At 37.4% G+C, this 15,823-nt stretch overlaps 1 protein-coding gene across 5 annotated transcripts in view; it reads left to right on the top strand.

The window, feature by feature from the left end:
* The first annotated feature begins 312 nt into the window (after window positions 1-312).
* The window catches only part of MTF2 (metal response element binding transcription factor 2), a 78,398-nt gene continuing 62,887 nt past the window's right edge, over window positions 313-15,823 (top strand). For 2 of the 5 annotated variants that reach the window (XM_047870485.1, XM_047870483.1), the window contains exon 1: window positions 321-575. Coding sequence is in view for 3 of the 5 variants with exons in the window: in XM_047870483.1 (XP_047726439.1) it covers window positions 571-575 (5 nt within the window). In the remaining 2 variants the exon portion in view is untranslated. Of the gene's footprint in view, window positions 576-15,823 lie in introns of all 5 variants that reach the window. The other 3 variants (XR_007154724.1, XM_047870484.1, XM_047870482.1) reach the window with 3 other exon arrangements.

The following is a 15,823-nucleotide window of genomic DNA, read 5'->3' as shown; positions in this document are numbered from 1 at the left end:
GCAAGATGTAGAGATCACTGTCGCATTTTTCAGGGAAAAAAAAAAAAACACCCACGCACGGTGCAGACTGGACACGACGCTCTTCTTTATGAGAGGAACACTTAAGACAGCCGACGACCAGGAGCGCAGCGATCACTATTGTGTTAGCGCCGGCGGCGGAAGGACTTAGCCCCACTGCTACGTTAAAGAGTCCTTCTTTGTTCAGCTTCGGTCAGGGACGCAGGGCGCGGTGTTCTTCCGCGCTCACCGCACAGTCCCCGCCCCCTCGCAGCCCTGGAGAGCTGCCATTCGGCACCAGAGTCGCTCCGCGCTCCCAGAATGCACCGGCAGTCCGCGGGAAACCAAAATGGCGAAGGGCTGTAGCGAAGTGGTCTGTGTTTGAGGCCGGTGTAAGAAGGCTCACTCTTCTCAACCCTCGTCCCCAGGACCTCGGTTTGTGCGTGTGCATGTGCGGGGTGCCCGGTGGGGCGGGTGCCCAGTAAGTACTTGGACTCGCAGGGGAAGCGCCCAGGGGGACGTGATTGGTTGTTTTTTCCTGTATGAAGCGGTTGGCACCACTGAAGTGACCGAATGAGGTGAGAGACCTTGGCCTGGGAACCAGGCTCTTCCGGAGGAGGTGGGGGCGGGGGGAAAAGGAAGAAAGGAAGCAAGTATAAAAGGGAAAGATGGAGGATCGAGGTGGGGGTGGGATCTCTAGTGTGTATATGTGGGTCCCTTGCGTTTATGTATACGTTGAAAAGAATGGATAGAATGGAGTGTTCAGTTGGGTGTTGGAGAAAATAGGGAGCGAACAAGGCATTGGGGAAGTCGGTTGGAGGACCAAGATGAAACGTTGAGACGGGGAAGCTGTGTTTGGAGGGGAAGGAAGGAACCTGGGGGCGGGAGACGGTTGGAGGGGCAGGATGAACCTGGTGATGAGGGGGTGGGGAACCGAGGGGAGGAGCCGTTAGGAAATGCGGACTGAGGGAGACGTGGGGAGCTGAATGAAGGGGCTGCCTGGGACCTTAGGGGGCGCAAAGGGAAGTAGCAGCTTGGAACCAGAGGGTGGTGGAATTGTATGGAATTGGAGTAAGGGGCTAGAGTAAGAAGAGCAGGATGGAGTAACGAGGATAAGGAATTAAGTGGAGGCTGGAAGCAAACCCTGAAAGCTTTAAAGGGGACAAGTAGGAGGGAAAGTGTGAGATGGGGGAAAGACACCTTATATTTGGAGCACACAATAAATTCTAACTCCTATCCCTGCTCGGAGGTAGATATGTATTATTCATGTTTACAACTGAGGTAATACGGTTCAAGGGATTTTAACTAATTTGCCAAGATTTCTTAACATATTTTGGTAGTGCCAGAACTCTTAACTCTGAGTGTGTGTTTTACAATCTGGTGCCTTTGGTTGCTAGAATTTTTCTTTGGAAGCAACTAGAGGGAACAGATGGATTTATCGGGGTGATTTGACGAACAGAGAGAGGGTTCGTGAACAATGGGGAAGGGGATATGGTATGTTATTCTGTGCTTTGAAACATTTAACTTTGGTTAAAGATAGAACCACTTACAAATTCAGATATGCAGACCTAGGTAGGCCTGTGTATAATGTAAGAAAGCTCCATGTGAGGTCAGTACAGAACTAGAAATATGTAATTAGTGCTTGATTTAATTTGACTCCAGATGCTCCGGTAGTAGTAACTTTCTCCTTCATATTGATTCCATGTGACTCTTCTGTATACCTTGCCTACAGGCTGGTTTCAATTTCCAGGTTTTCATTCTGTCTTGAGAATTCCTTTTGGGAGGGGAGCAGTGGATTGCAAAGACTGAATTTAAAAGAATTTTATGAGGATAAAATAAAATGTACTTGCATTCTTAAGTGACCTTTTCAAAAGCTTGAAAATGCTTTACACGGAGCCATTTTGACTAAGAGCTTTAGGTGCCCAGTAGTCTTGGCAAGGAAAGAGTTGATTTTGATTTTAAATTTCTTAAAAAAAAGTATTCTGTTCTTGATATTTAGAATGTTATTCACACTCCAACCATTTGCAGTGATAGCTTGAGAAGGAATACAAAGTGAAATTTTGTTTTTGTGTTTTTAGGTCCTAAATATAAAAACATTCCAACTCACATTTTAAGTTTGCTCACCACTTTTTTGTAAAGTACTAAAAATATTCTCAAATATTTGAATTAAGAGTGCACCTGTTTCCTGATACTGCATATTCATGTTAATGGGCATTAACGGAAATCTATACCTAATCAGGATGAAATGTGTACACATTTGTAGAACGAGAAGTACAGAAATCATTTAATTAAACTTCTTTTCTGGATGAAACAAAATATATTTAATAATTCTTTTAATTATGATGTTTGCCTCAAAGCTCAGTTTGGAAGGGAATTTTATTCTGTGTATTTTGCTATGGATCATAAATTCTTTGATGTCATTGATTATACCTTTCATTAGATCCTTGACTGGAAGGGTAATTTGCTTTATTCGTATTTCAGCATAATCTTTATATCTGACTTTAGGAAACTGGCAGTATAGTAATAATCTATTTTAACAGATGGGGAAATTTGCCTCTGAGGAGTTGTCATGGCCAACATCTGTAGCTGGGTGGTTCTGAAAGTGAAATTTAACTGCTGTTTTAGTGTAAACTTCCATGAATGATATTCTTTGGTTGATCTTTTTATGCTTTGTTTTCCTTGTTTTTCAGGATTTGGTTATTGCAGTAAAATGCAGTATAACAACCTTAAGTTGGAATGTGGAAGTTTCCCTGTGGATATTTTTTATGTATTAGTGTAGTGCTGTTCAATAGAACTTTCTCCACTGATGGCAGTGATCTATATCTGCTCTATCCACTATGGTAGCCAATAGCCACGTGTAGATGTTGAACACTAGAAATATAACTGGTGTGACGGAATACTGAATTTATAATTTAATTCATTAAAACTAAGTTTTAAATGGCTGTATGTAGCTAGTGGCTGCTGTACTGGATAGCATAGTATTAGGAGTTACTACACCCATTTATTAGGAATTGTCTCATGTATTAACCATGAAAACCACAGGAACTCAAGAGTAAGGAACTGTTTTGAAACTTAGGATTGAAATTCTCTTTGTACATTTTTAAGATGAAGTACTTTTCATTTTTGTCTCACATGGAGTCTTTGGCCCTATCTGCAAAAGAATGAAGAAGGTAGCAACTTCTCGATTCTATTTCCTTTGTCAAACAAAGGAAATAAAAATACAGTGTACTTTATTTTTTAAAAACTTTTTATACATCAGTTAAAGTTTTTTATTAAGGAAAATTTAGAAACATACAAAGTGAACAGAATACTATAACAAACTTTTTTGTATCCATGCTTGTTTCATCTATACTTCTATGCACACTCCACTCCATAATTATTTTAAGAAGCTTTTTAAAGGTGAAATTTACATATATTAACTGTATACTTTCTAAGTAATAGCTTTATTGAGTTGTGCATATATTGTATTTATATGTATGTAATTCACATGTACCCTTTTAAGGTACAATTAACTGATTTTTCAGTATATTCATAGAGTTGTGCAGCCATCACCATTGTCTAATTTCAGAACATTTTCACCAGCCCTGAAAGGAAATGTGTAACCATAAGTAGTCACTTTCCATTATTCCCTCCTACTACCCCTGGCAACCACTAATCTATTTTCTGTGTTTATATTTTGCCTGTCCTGGACATTGCACATTAACAGAATCATATAATATGTGGCCTTTTTATGTCTGGCTTCTTTCACTTAACACAGTGTTTTCGGCTACAGCCATGTTGCAGCATGTATTAGTACTTCATTCCTTTTTATGGCCAAAATATATTTCATTGTATGGATATATATTCATTTTGTTAATACATCCATCAATTGATGGACATTTGGGTTGTTTCTACTTTTTGGCTGTAGTGCTGCTACACAGTGCTGCTTTGAATGTTCATTTACAGGTTTTGTGTGGACATGTTTCCATTTGTCTTGGATACAAATCCAGGGGTGGAATCGCTGGGTCACGTGACACTTCCGTGTTTAACATTTTGAGAAATTGTCAAGCTGTTTTCCAAAGACCCTGCCTATACCCTTTTACAGTTTTACCAACAACTATGAGGGTTCCAGTTTCTCTACATCCTTATCAATACTTGTCTGTCTCTTTGCTTCTAACCATCCTGGTGTGTGTGCAGTGGTACCTCATTGTGGTTTTGGTATGCATTACCCTGATGACTAATGATGTTGAGCATCTTTTCCATGTAGTAATTGGCCTTTTGTACACCTTTGGAGAACTGTTGATTAAGGTCCTTTGCCCATTTAAAAAATTGGATTATTTATGTTTTCACTACTGAATTCTAAGTGTTCTTTTTGTGTTTTGGTGATAAGTCCCTTTTTGGGTGTGTGATTTGCAATTATTTTCTCCTTTTCTTTGAGTTATTCTTTCACTTGATGGTGTACTTTGAAGCACAAAAGTCTTTAGTTTTGATGAAATCTAATTTATCCCTTTTTCTTGTTTTGCTTGTGCTTTTGATGTCATATCTAAGAAAATACTGCCTAATGCCAGTACAGTTTTGACAAATGGATATACCTGTGTAACCTATACCCTTATCAGGGTACAGAATATTTCTTTTTTCCCAGAAATCTCACATGTAGTCTTTTTTAGCTATTTTCTGCCCCAACAATTTCTGATTTTTTTTCACTTTAGATTTATTTTGTCTAGAACTTTATATAAATGAATCATTAAGTGTTCATGTCAGGGGGCGCCTGAGTGGCTCAGTTGGTTGAGTGTCTGACTCTTGATTTGAGCTCAGGTCCTTATCCCAGGGTTGTGGGATCAAGCTCTGTGATGGGCTCTGCACTGAGTGTGGCACCTGCTTATGATTTTCTCTCTCTCTCTCTCTCTCTCTCTCTTTCTTTCTCTCCCTCCCCTTTCCTGCCCCTCCCCCCCTCATGTTTGTTCTCTTAAAAAAAATTAAAATTAAAAAGAAGTATGCATGTCAGTTAAAAATTTTTTAAAAATTTTGCTTCATAAAGCTAGAACTGGGGTCGTACCTTGAAAATTCCATTCTGCAAGGGATATTGTTATAGTAGTAGCCTAAAAATCTTGGGTTGTAACAATCCTGACCACCAGTACTTTGTGAGATAAAGTTTTTTTTCATGGCTTCCAAAGATATTTCTGGTATTTCGAATGGATAAAATTGAGTAAGGGCTTAATGATTATATACTTCCAAATAATGCCTAAGATCAGGAATTTAAAAATTAGGGGAACAGGGCAATGCGAGGGATCCTTGTGATGATGGAAATACTAGTGTCTTGACCGATTTGATGTTAATATTTTGGTTCTGATATTCTGAGATTTTTTTTTTTAATGTTTATTTGTGAGAGAGAGAGAGAGAGACAGAGTGCGAGTGGGGGAGGAGGAGATAGAGAGTGAGACATAGAATCCGGAGCAGGCTTCAGGCTTTGAGCTGTCAGCACAGAGCCTGATGCGGGGCTCGAACTCACTTCGAGGTCATGATGTGAGCCGAAGTCGGACGCTTACCGACTGAGCCACCCAGGCGCCCCTGGTATTCTGAGATTTTTAAAGATGCTATTGTTTGGGCAAACTGGGTATAAGTTACACGGAATGTATTTTTTCTCACAGCTGTGTGTCAATTTACAGTTATCTCAAACTAAAAAAGTTAAGTTAAAAATAAGGGGAAAAAATTGGAACAGGACATGCATCGCAAGAATGGGTTGAATATGTTTGGTTTCAGTCAGCCAGGTGATGAAAACAATCCAAATACGAGTTTTGGTTTTTCTCCATCCTTGCTAGTAAAGTTTATATTTCAGAAAAAACTCTCAAGAACTTTTTTGGTTGTGCTGGGGGATTGGTGAAATGGGAAGACAGTAGTCTAGTGGAGAGAGTACTGAATATATACTCAGAAGATAAGGATATACTTTTTTTTTTTTTTTTTTTTTTAAAGTAGGCTTCACACCCAGCACGGAGCCCAATATGGGGCTTCAACTCATGACCCTGAGATTAAGACCTGAGTTGAGATCAAGGTCGCTTAACTGAGTGAGCCACTCGGGCGCCCCAGGATATGCTTTTAATCTGGTAACTCTGCAGCAGTTTTAGTTTTTTTTTTTTTTTTTTTTTTTACCTATTAAATGGAGATGTTACTTGCCCGTATTGCTCACAGGATTGCTGCAGGGTTAAGCAGGAAAATAAAGAAGAAAATACTTAATAAACTCTAGGTATAATATAATTGTATAATATTTATTTGAAAATAATTTTGCAGGAGAGTTGTTTGTTACTTAGAACAAGAGACCCGCCCACCTATGATGAATCTATGCACTGAAAACACCCTGGGATGTTTGATGAATTGCTGATCTGTCCTAATAGTTCTAATTGATGTTTGATAAGTACCAGAATTGACCTGTAGAGCTGAAAAACCCAAACCCAAACCAGCCAAACCAGTTTCTTAGAACTCATACCCTAGAGATTCCAAACTCCAGGTTCAGGGTGGGTTTTGTATATTTTTGTGTTTAAAAAAATTTTTTTCTTGATTTTGTTTTGTAGCCAGGGTTAAGAAATGCTAAATTTTGTTCTAGGGTCAAGATTAGAAATTTACCAGTTCTTGCTAAGACATCACTAAGAGCTGTACAAAGGGAAGACTAGTTAATAATAGGCATATTTTTCATACTTGAAATGAAAAAGAAATATTTTAGTACTGTTTTCATCACACTCTTAAGATATTTTAAATTGGTGGCTAATAAAGTAGTTAGTGGAACTTTGTAGTCTGGGGAACTTGTGGACTGTTACAGGTTGTATAAAATTGCAATTTAGGCTGGAAAACAGTATGGAGGTTCCTCAAAAAACTAAAAAAGAACTACCCTACGACCCAGCAATTGCACTACTAGGCATTTATCCAAGGGATACAGGTGTGCTGTCTCAAAGGGACACATGCACCTGCATGTTTATAGCAGCACTATCAACAATAGCCAAAGTATGGAAAGAGCCCAAATGTCCATCGATGGATGAATGGATAAAGATGTTGTATATGTATATATAATGGAGTATTACTTGGCAATCAAAAAGAATGAAATCTTGCCATTTGCGACTATGTGGATGGAACTGGAGGGTATTATGCCAAGTGAAATTAGTCAGAGAAAGACAAAAATCATATGACTTCACTCATGAGGACTTTAAGAGACAAAACAGATGAACGTAAGGGAAGGGAAACAAAAATAATATAAAAACAGGGAGGGGGACAAAACAGAAGAGACTCAAATATGGAGAACAAATAGGGTTACTGGAGGGGTTGTGGGAGGGGATGAGCTAAATGGGTAAGGGGCACTAAGGAATCTACTTCTGAAATCATTGTTGCACTATATGCTAACTAATTTGGATGTTAATTAAAATAAAATAAAATAAAATAAAATAAAATAAAATAAAATAATTGCATTTAGGTGTTGTGAGAGAAAAATTCTCTGTTCAGGGAAGTGTTTAAAAAGAGGCTAGATGATCATTTTAGGGATGTTATAAAGAGGGATTTTTTTCATTATCTTGAAAGTAGATGACTTTTCAGGTGCTTTATAAAACTAAAATAAGGATTCTAGATTGTAATTAAAGTTAATGGGCAGTGTTTTTCCCTTAGGTTAATGATGAGAATTGTTAGGGAGGATGGAATCCTTCTCACAGTTGAGTTTCTTCTGAGTTTCCCTTTTTCTATTTTTCTCTAAGTTTCACAATCTTTTCCACTTTTGACAGTTGTCTAAATCTATCTTTTAGATTTTTGTTTCTCAAAAACAGGCTGAAGAATATGAAGCTATTTTAGTTTTAGTTTTAGTTTTAAGAGTTTTATTGCTGCTCGTTAGAGAGGAGCAAACAAAAGTGGCTATTTGCAAATATTAAAAAATGTTTAGGGGCTGCCTGAGTGGCTTAGTCAGTGAAGCATCTGACATGGGTTCAGGTCATGTTGTGGTTCGTGAGTTAGAGTGGAGCCTCGTGTTGGGCTCTCTAGATCCTCTGTCTCCCTCTCTCTGCCCCTCCCCTGCTCTCTCAGGCTCGTCTCTCTTTCTCAAAAATAAATAAACTTAAAAAATGTTTAGGTTTGTCTTACAGTATGTCCTGGTGCAGTGATTCTCAAACTTTTGGACTCAGGACTCCTTTACATTCTTAACTATTGAGGATCCCAAGAACTTTTATGTGGGTTATCTCTCTCAATATTTACTGTATTAGAAATTGAAACTGAGAAAATATAAAAACAAGAATACACATGTTCACATACCTTTAGTCTTTAGAGTGAAATCATCAGATATTATTTAGTTTCTAGAAAATCCCACTCTAAACTTATGGGGAGAATGAGGGTGAAAAAGGCAAATAAAATTTCTTAATATTATTTTAAAACTAGCTTGACCTTGTAGACTTTGTAGATTCCCAGGGACCATACCTTTAGATTGCTACTGTAGTCTACTGTTTCTTTAGGGAGTTAGGATTGTTTCATGCATTACATGATGTTTAGCATTCCTGGCCTCTTCTTAAGCAGATTTTTTGTCTCTTCATAGAAAAAATTTGTGTCTCTCAGACATGAACTGCTTCCAGTTCTATCTTCACATCTACCAACTTAATTATAAATGAATCTGTCTTCACATCAGATGACACTGACATCACTTTTGAGAAAAGTTTCAACTTACTAGGCTCCCATTCACAGCTTTATCAATAAGATGTATTTTTTTATATACATACACTCTGTAGAAAATTTAAATATTAAAATTTGAAAGGTAATCTATGTCACCCAGACAGCTACCAAAAATGCCTGTTTAATTGTCTTCTTTCTTTTTTTAAAATTTATTTTGAGAGAGAGAGAACATACGTGCACACATATGTGCACACACACACAAGCGGGGGAAGGGCAGAGAGAGAGAAGGAGAGCGAGAATCCCAAGCAGACTTTCTGCTGTCAATGTGAGGTTTGAACTCACAAACTGAACTGTGAGATCATGACTTGAGCCAAAATCAAGAGTTGAGTACTTAACCACCTGAACCACCAGGCACCTCTCATTATCTTATTTCTAATGGTAGTTTTAATTTATGTTAAACACTTGAAAATTTCCTTTAATAATGCATGTATTTGACTAAAAATACCGAAGAATACAGAAGGGGAATGGCTTAAAAGGAACAGCTAGACTTCAGGCCTCCTGAGTCCTGCTTTGAGAAAGAGTCATTACTTTAATTTTTAAAAAAATTTTATTTGTTTATTTTGAGAGAGAGGGACAGAGTGTGAGTGGTGGAGAGGTAGAGAGTGAGGAAGAGAGAAAATCCCAAGCAGGCTCCATGCTATCAGTGTGGAGCCCGACTTGGGGCTCAATCCCACAAATGGCAAGATCCAAGCTCTGAGCTGAAATCAAGAGTAGGTGCCTAACCGACTGAGCACCCAGGCACCTGTACTTTAATTTTTAAGTGTTATGTTCCTTTGTTCTGGTCATTACCTCTATAATATTAAATCATACCTTTACACCACTGTTATTCATTTTAGACATCTTGCCATGTAAAGGCTTTCTTGCTGTGATAAAGATTCTGTTAAATATGCCCTATATCTCTTTTCCCCTTTCCAATTTTTGGCTTTTCTATTGGTTACTTTTATAACTTTAAACTTAGGGTTTTTTTCTTATTCCATCAACTCTAGATTTTATTTCTCCCCTTTATAAGGTGAGTATTAAAGTCCCTGCCTTTGCCTTCATTTCTCTTCCTCCTTCCATCTCTCAATTTTTGTCATCTGTACTTTGCTTGTATATTTTAAAATTTGATAACTTTTAATATTCTGTTCTTTTTTTTTTTTTTTTTTTTAACATTTTGAGAGACAGTGGTGGAAGGGCAGAGAGGGAGACAGAATCTGAAGCAGGCTCCCTGTTGCCAGCACAGAGCCCGATGCAAGGCTCGAACTAAAAAACTGTGAGATCATGACCTGAGCCAAAATCAAGAGTTGGATGCTTTACTGAGCCACCCAGGTGCCCCTTAAAATTCTTAACTGTAATTTTCCATGCTTTGTTTATAGGTTGTTTCTAAAGGTTGAAAATTAATAAATAGCTTTTTTATTATTTTGACCAAGTTAATATTATTCTCCAAGTAGTATATTACAGAGCCAGATAGTACCATGATTGCAGTTGCTTTCTTGTAATACTTTATCTCTGCTTTTGTCTCGTCTATACATTTTTCTACTGTCTTATACTGTCTAGTTTTGTTAAATCCTTCTTTTCCCTCAAACATCTCTCTCTGGGAGTCTTCTTTCTCCTTTTAATCCAGATTGGTTGCTCTCTAGGTCTTTTCCATAGCTGTCATCTAGGACTTCCCTATGTTAATCTCTTGTGTTGGATACACTATTTCCTGCATCCCATGTTTTTTACTTTCTTAGAGAGTACTTCGTCATTTTGCTAGAGCCAAACCCTCAAGTTTTGGCTTGACATCTTAAAACTTATTTTAAATGCTTTCCTTTTTAAAAATTTAATTTGGTTGGTATAGGATTCTAGTTTGCATGAAGTGTTTCACAATTTTGAGGCATTACTCCATTGTCTTCTAGAATCCAGTGTTGCTTTTAAGAAGTCATAGAATTATAAGTCTGGTGTTTTTTTTTTAATGTTTGTTATTTTTGAGGGGGGTGCAGAGAGAGGGAGACAGAGGATCTAAAGCAGGTTCTGTGCTGTCAACGCAAAGCCCATTGTGGGGCTTGAACTCTTGAACTGTGAGATCATGACCCTAGCTGAAGTCAGATGCTTAACCGGCTGAGCCACCCAGGTGCTCCATAAGTCTGATTTTTTGTAGGTAACTTGAATTTTCTCTTTGGAAGCTTGTGCTCTTCTGTTTTTAGTGTTATGCAATTTCCTGTGAATTTAAGGTTTTTAAAAATCAATATTTTGGAAATATAGTTGTTTTGAAGATTCCTATTTCCTTTTGGCCTTGGGAAGTTTTCTTTTATTATTATTAATTAAAAGTAATTTTTCCTCACACCTTTTGCAATGGCTGTTATCAAAGACAAGAAATAACAAATGTTGGCGAGGGTGTGGGGGGAAAGGGAACCTTTGTGTACCGTTGATGGAAATGTAAATTGGTTCACTTACCATGGAAAACAGTATGGAGTTCCTCAAAAAATTAAACATAGAACTACCAAATGATCCAGCAATTCCACTTCTGGGTATTTATTTAAAGAAACGGAAAACACTTAACTCAAAAAAATATGTGCATCCACATGTTCATTACAGCATTTTTTGCAATACCCAACATAGGGAAACAACCTAGTTGTTCACTGATGGGTCAGTGGATAAAGAAATGTGGTATAAGTGTACAGAGCAATATTATTTAGCCATAAAAAAGAATGAAATCTTACCATTTGCAGTAACATGGATGGATCTTGAAAGCATCATGCTAGGTGAAGTAAGTCGGACAGAGCAACAAATACCGTATGATCTCACATGTGGAATCTACTAAAACTGCCGCAACAAAACCAAAGAGAACTAATGCCCTGTTAAGTTGCTGTTATTAATGGAGATTTTTAGGAGGTTGGGGCCAAAGTGGAAAAAAAGATTGAGAAGTACTTGTTTATAAATTCCAGCCATTACAGATAAAGCCCTTTATGGTCTGTTTCTCGACGACCTCATCCTTCAGGAATAATGAGAAATAATTAATTGTGATTGGAGTATTGAGGAGTGAGAATGAGATTGTATGAGAGAGGTTAGCTTGTGAAAGCATTTCATATTTTGAAGGGTTTTAGATTATATTCTTGACCTATATATTTCCTAACTTAAGTAATTTTGTTGCCAACATTATTCCTTGCCATATTGGGTTATTATCATCTCTGTTATTTATTTTTCTAATATGTGTTAACTTTTTTTTAATTTTTTTTTCAACGTTTTTTATTTATTTTTGGGACAGAGAGAGACAGCATGAACGGGGGAGGGGCAGAGAGAGAGGGAGACACAGAATCGGAAGCAGGCTCCAGGCTCTAAGCCATCAGCCCAGAGCCTGACGCGGGGCTCGAACTCACGAACCGTGAGATCGTGACCTGGCTGAAGTCGGATGCTTAACTGACTGCGCCACCCAGGCGCCCCAAATATGTGTTAACTTTAATGCACTTAGCTTCATTCTAAGCAGTAACCCATCAGTTTAGGGTTGAATGTATTCTTAATATTTACATTAAAATAATTACATAAAATGAAAAAGATTTCCTGCCAAGGTACTCATTACAGCTTTATGGGAAACACTATATCATATCAAATATAGATGCCATCAGTTGCAAGATATACTATTTGTTGTATTACTAAGAAATAAAGAACCCTGCTAATTAGAGTGGAACACTACTTACCATGTAAAGTTTTTATTTTATGCCACTTGTAAGGCAGCTTTTTAATATGTCATTCTTATAAAAAGGGAACATAAGAAGGAAAGTATCATTGAATACATTGGGTTAAGGTATTCTTAAGATGACTTCTTGTTAAAAAAGTCTTCTTTTGAGTCACTAAAAAAAAAGTTTATTGAGGTATTTTATATGCCATTATAATTCACCCTTTTAAGGTATACAATTTAATGATTACTCCCCCCCCCCAGAATATGTAATCATCACTACTGTCTAATTTTAGAACATTTTTTTACCCCCTAAGAAATTTCATACCACTTAGCATTCATTCCCCATTTCCCCCTTCTCTCCCTCCAGTCCCTGGCAACCACTACTTCCTGGTTATATTTTGCCAGTCCTGGACATTTCACATAAACAGAATCATATAATATGTGGCCTTTTGTGTCTGCCTTCTTTCACTTAACACAATGTTTTCATCTATATCCATGTTGCAGCATGTATCAGTATTTCATTCTTTTTTCATGGCCAAAATATATTTCATTGTATGGACATATATTCATTTTGTTAATCCATCCATCAGTTGATGGACATTTGGGTTGTTTCTACTTTTTGGCTGTTATAAATAGTGCTGCTTTGAATGTTCATTTACAGGGTTTGTGTGGACATGTGTTTCCATTTGTTTTGGATACAAATCTAGGAGTGGAATCGCTGGTCACATGACACCTCGTGTTTAACATTTTGAGAAATTGCCAGATTTTTTCAAAGAGCCTGCCTGCACCCTTTTACAGTTTCACCAACAACTACGAGGGTTCTAGTTTTTCTACATCCTTACCAATACTTGTCTGTCTCTTTGCTTATAACCATCCTAGGGTATGCAGTGGTACCTCATTGTGGTTTTGATATTCATCACCCTGATGACTAATGATGTTGAGCATCTTTTCCATGTAGTAATTGGCCTTTTGTACACCTTCTTTGGAGAACTGTTGATTAAGGTCTTTGCCTATTTAAAAGATTGGATTATTGGGGCTCCTGGGTGGCTCAGTTGGTTGAGTGTTGGACCAGCTCAGGTCATGATCTCATGATACATGAGTTCGAGCCCCACATTGGGCTCTCCGCTGTCAACACAGATCCTGCTTCCAATCCTCTGTCCCCCTTTCACCATCTCTCTCTCAAAAAATAAAAAAAAATTGGACTGTTTATGTTTTCATTATTGAGTTGTAAGCGTTCTTTATGTGTCATGGTGATAAGTCCCTTTTTGGGTGTGTTATTTGCAATTTCTCCTGCTCTTTTAGGTTGTTCTTTCACTTGATGATGTCCTTTGAAACACAAATATCTTTAATTCTGATGAAGTCTTATATATCTCTTTTTCTTGTTTTGCTTGTGCCTTTTATGTCATACTTAAGAAAATGTTGCCTAATGCAGAGTGACAGATTTACTCCTGTGTATTTTTCTTTTTTTTCTTTTTTCTTTTTTTTTACTCCTGTGTATTTTTCTAAGAATTAGTTTTAGCTCTTATATTTAGTTTGTGATCCATTTCATTTTTTGTATGTGAGGTAGGTGTCCAGCTTCATTTTTTATTTTTTTTAAATGTGAATACCAATTTCTCTGAACCATTTGTTAAAAAGACTTTTCTTTCCTATTGAACTGTTTTGACAGTCTTTTTAAAGGTCAGTTGAACATCAATGTAAGGATTTGTTTCCGGATTTTCAGTTTTATTTCTTTTATGTGTCCTTTACATCTGCATCATGTCTTGATTACTGTTACTTTGTATTAACTTTTGAAACAGGGAAGTCTGAATCCTTTGGTTTTCTTCTTTTTTAAGGTTATTTGTGTATTCTGTGTTTCTTGTTTTTCTATATGAATTTTAGGAGCAATCTGTCAGTTTTTGCAAAAAAAAAAAAGGCAGCTGCGATTTTGACAGATACTATAATGAATCTATAGATTGATTTGGGAAATTTTGCCATCTTAACAATGTTTAACATCCAGAAACCTGAGACGTTTTTCCAATTACATAGGTTGTATTTAATTGCTTACTCTTTGTTACGTAATTTTCATTGTACAATGTTTACTTTTTTTGTTGTTGTTAAATTCATTCTAAGTATTTTGTTCTTTTTTGGTGATATTGCAAATGAATTTTTTTCTTAATTTTATTTTCAGATTATTCATTGGTAGTATTTAGAAATGCAGTTGATTGTCGTATATTAATTTGTATTCTGCAGCTTTGCTGGTTTCTTCTAGTAGAGTTTTGCATGTGTGTGGATTCTGAATCACTTTTTCAGTTTTGTAGCACAGTTTCCTCATGGTGTCAATTTTGTGTCATCGTGAGTATTGGTGACAGTATTTCTTGACCTAATCTATGTGGGAATTAAAGTAATTGTATAAAAATTGGTGCTGGGCTCTATTGCAGATTTATAGTTAACTACAGCAGGTCTACCCTCGATTCTCACTGTGGGAAACCAGGTGAACATGTCTCATTTACTGTGTACCTCACTTTCTCTTGACAATCATTTGGTTTCTGTAGGAATAAACATTTTTTAAAAAAAATTTTTACTTATTTTTGAGAGAGAGCACAAGTGGGGGAGGGGCAGAGGGGGACAGAAGGTCTGAAGCAGGTTCTTTGCTGACAGCAGTGAGCCCAACGTGGTGCTTGAACTCCCAAACCACAAGATCATGACCTGAGGCGAAGTCAGATGCTCAACCGACTGAGCCACCCAGGTACCCCATGGTTTCTGTAGGAATAAAAGATGCCTCAGTATTTTCTTTTCTTTTCTTTTCTTTTCTTTTCTTTTCTTTTCTTTTCTTTTCTTTTCTTTTCTTTTCTTTTCTTTCCTTTTCTTTTCTCTTTTCTTTTCGAAAAAGAGGGGAAGTTTTTATTTTTTAATTTTTTTAGGGTTTATTCATCCTTGAGAGACAGAGACGGAGCATGAGTGGGGAAGGGGAAGAGAGAGGGAGACACAGAATCTGAGGCAGGCTCCAGGCTCCAAGCTGTCAGCACAGAGCCCGACGCAGGGCTTGAACTCATGAACGGTGAGATCATGACCTGAGCTGAAGTCGGACGCTCAGCCGACTGAGCTACCCAGGCGCCCCCTCAGTAGTTTCTTAAATATTTCCTCCCATTGGCTCCAGCACCCATTTTCTAAATTTTGATGCTGGTGCTTTTAGTGTAGTAATGAGTACTTTGCTCCTGCTGCTTGGCCAGTTGGTGCTTTTAAGATACCACCAATTATAATACAGATCTACATTTCATAGAGTTAAAAATGTGAAAATTATCCTTTAGTTAATGACTTGTCTAAGTAGTAGGACCAACCAATTGGAGCTATTTAAGCAAAGGCGTGATTAAAACACATTTTCCATAGTGCAAACTGAAAGTGCATTATTTAAAGGATGTGGTCAGTGGCAAGAACATCAGTTAGGAGACTATATGGTAATAGTGCAGGCAAGAGCTGATAATGATCTGAAATAAGGCAGTGGAGATGTTTGAGAGGTAATCTTTAAGATATAATTAGCAGGAA

The sequence above is a fragment of the Prionailurus viverrinus genome, chromosome C1, assembly GCF_022837055.1.
Source record: "Prionailurus viverrinus isolate Anna chromosome C1, UM_Priviv_1.0, whole genome shotgun sequence".
Lineage (NCBI taxonomy): Eukaryota > Metazoa > Chordata > Mammalia > Carnivora > Felidae > Prionailurus > Prionailurus viverrinus.
The sequence above is the reverse complement of the archived record's forward strand: the minus strand, read 5'-3'. Positions and strand labels throughout refer to the sequence as shown.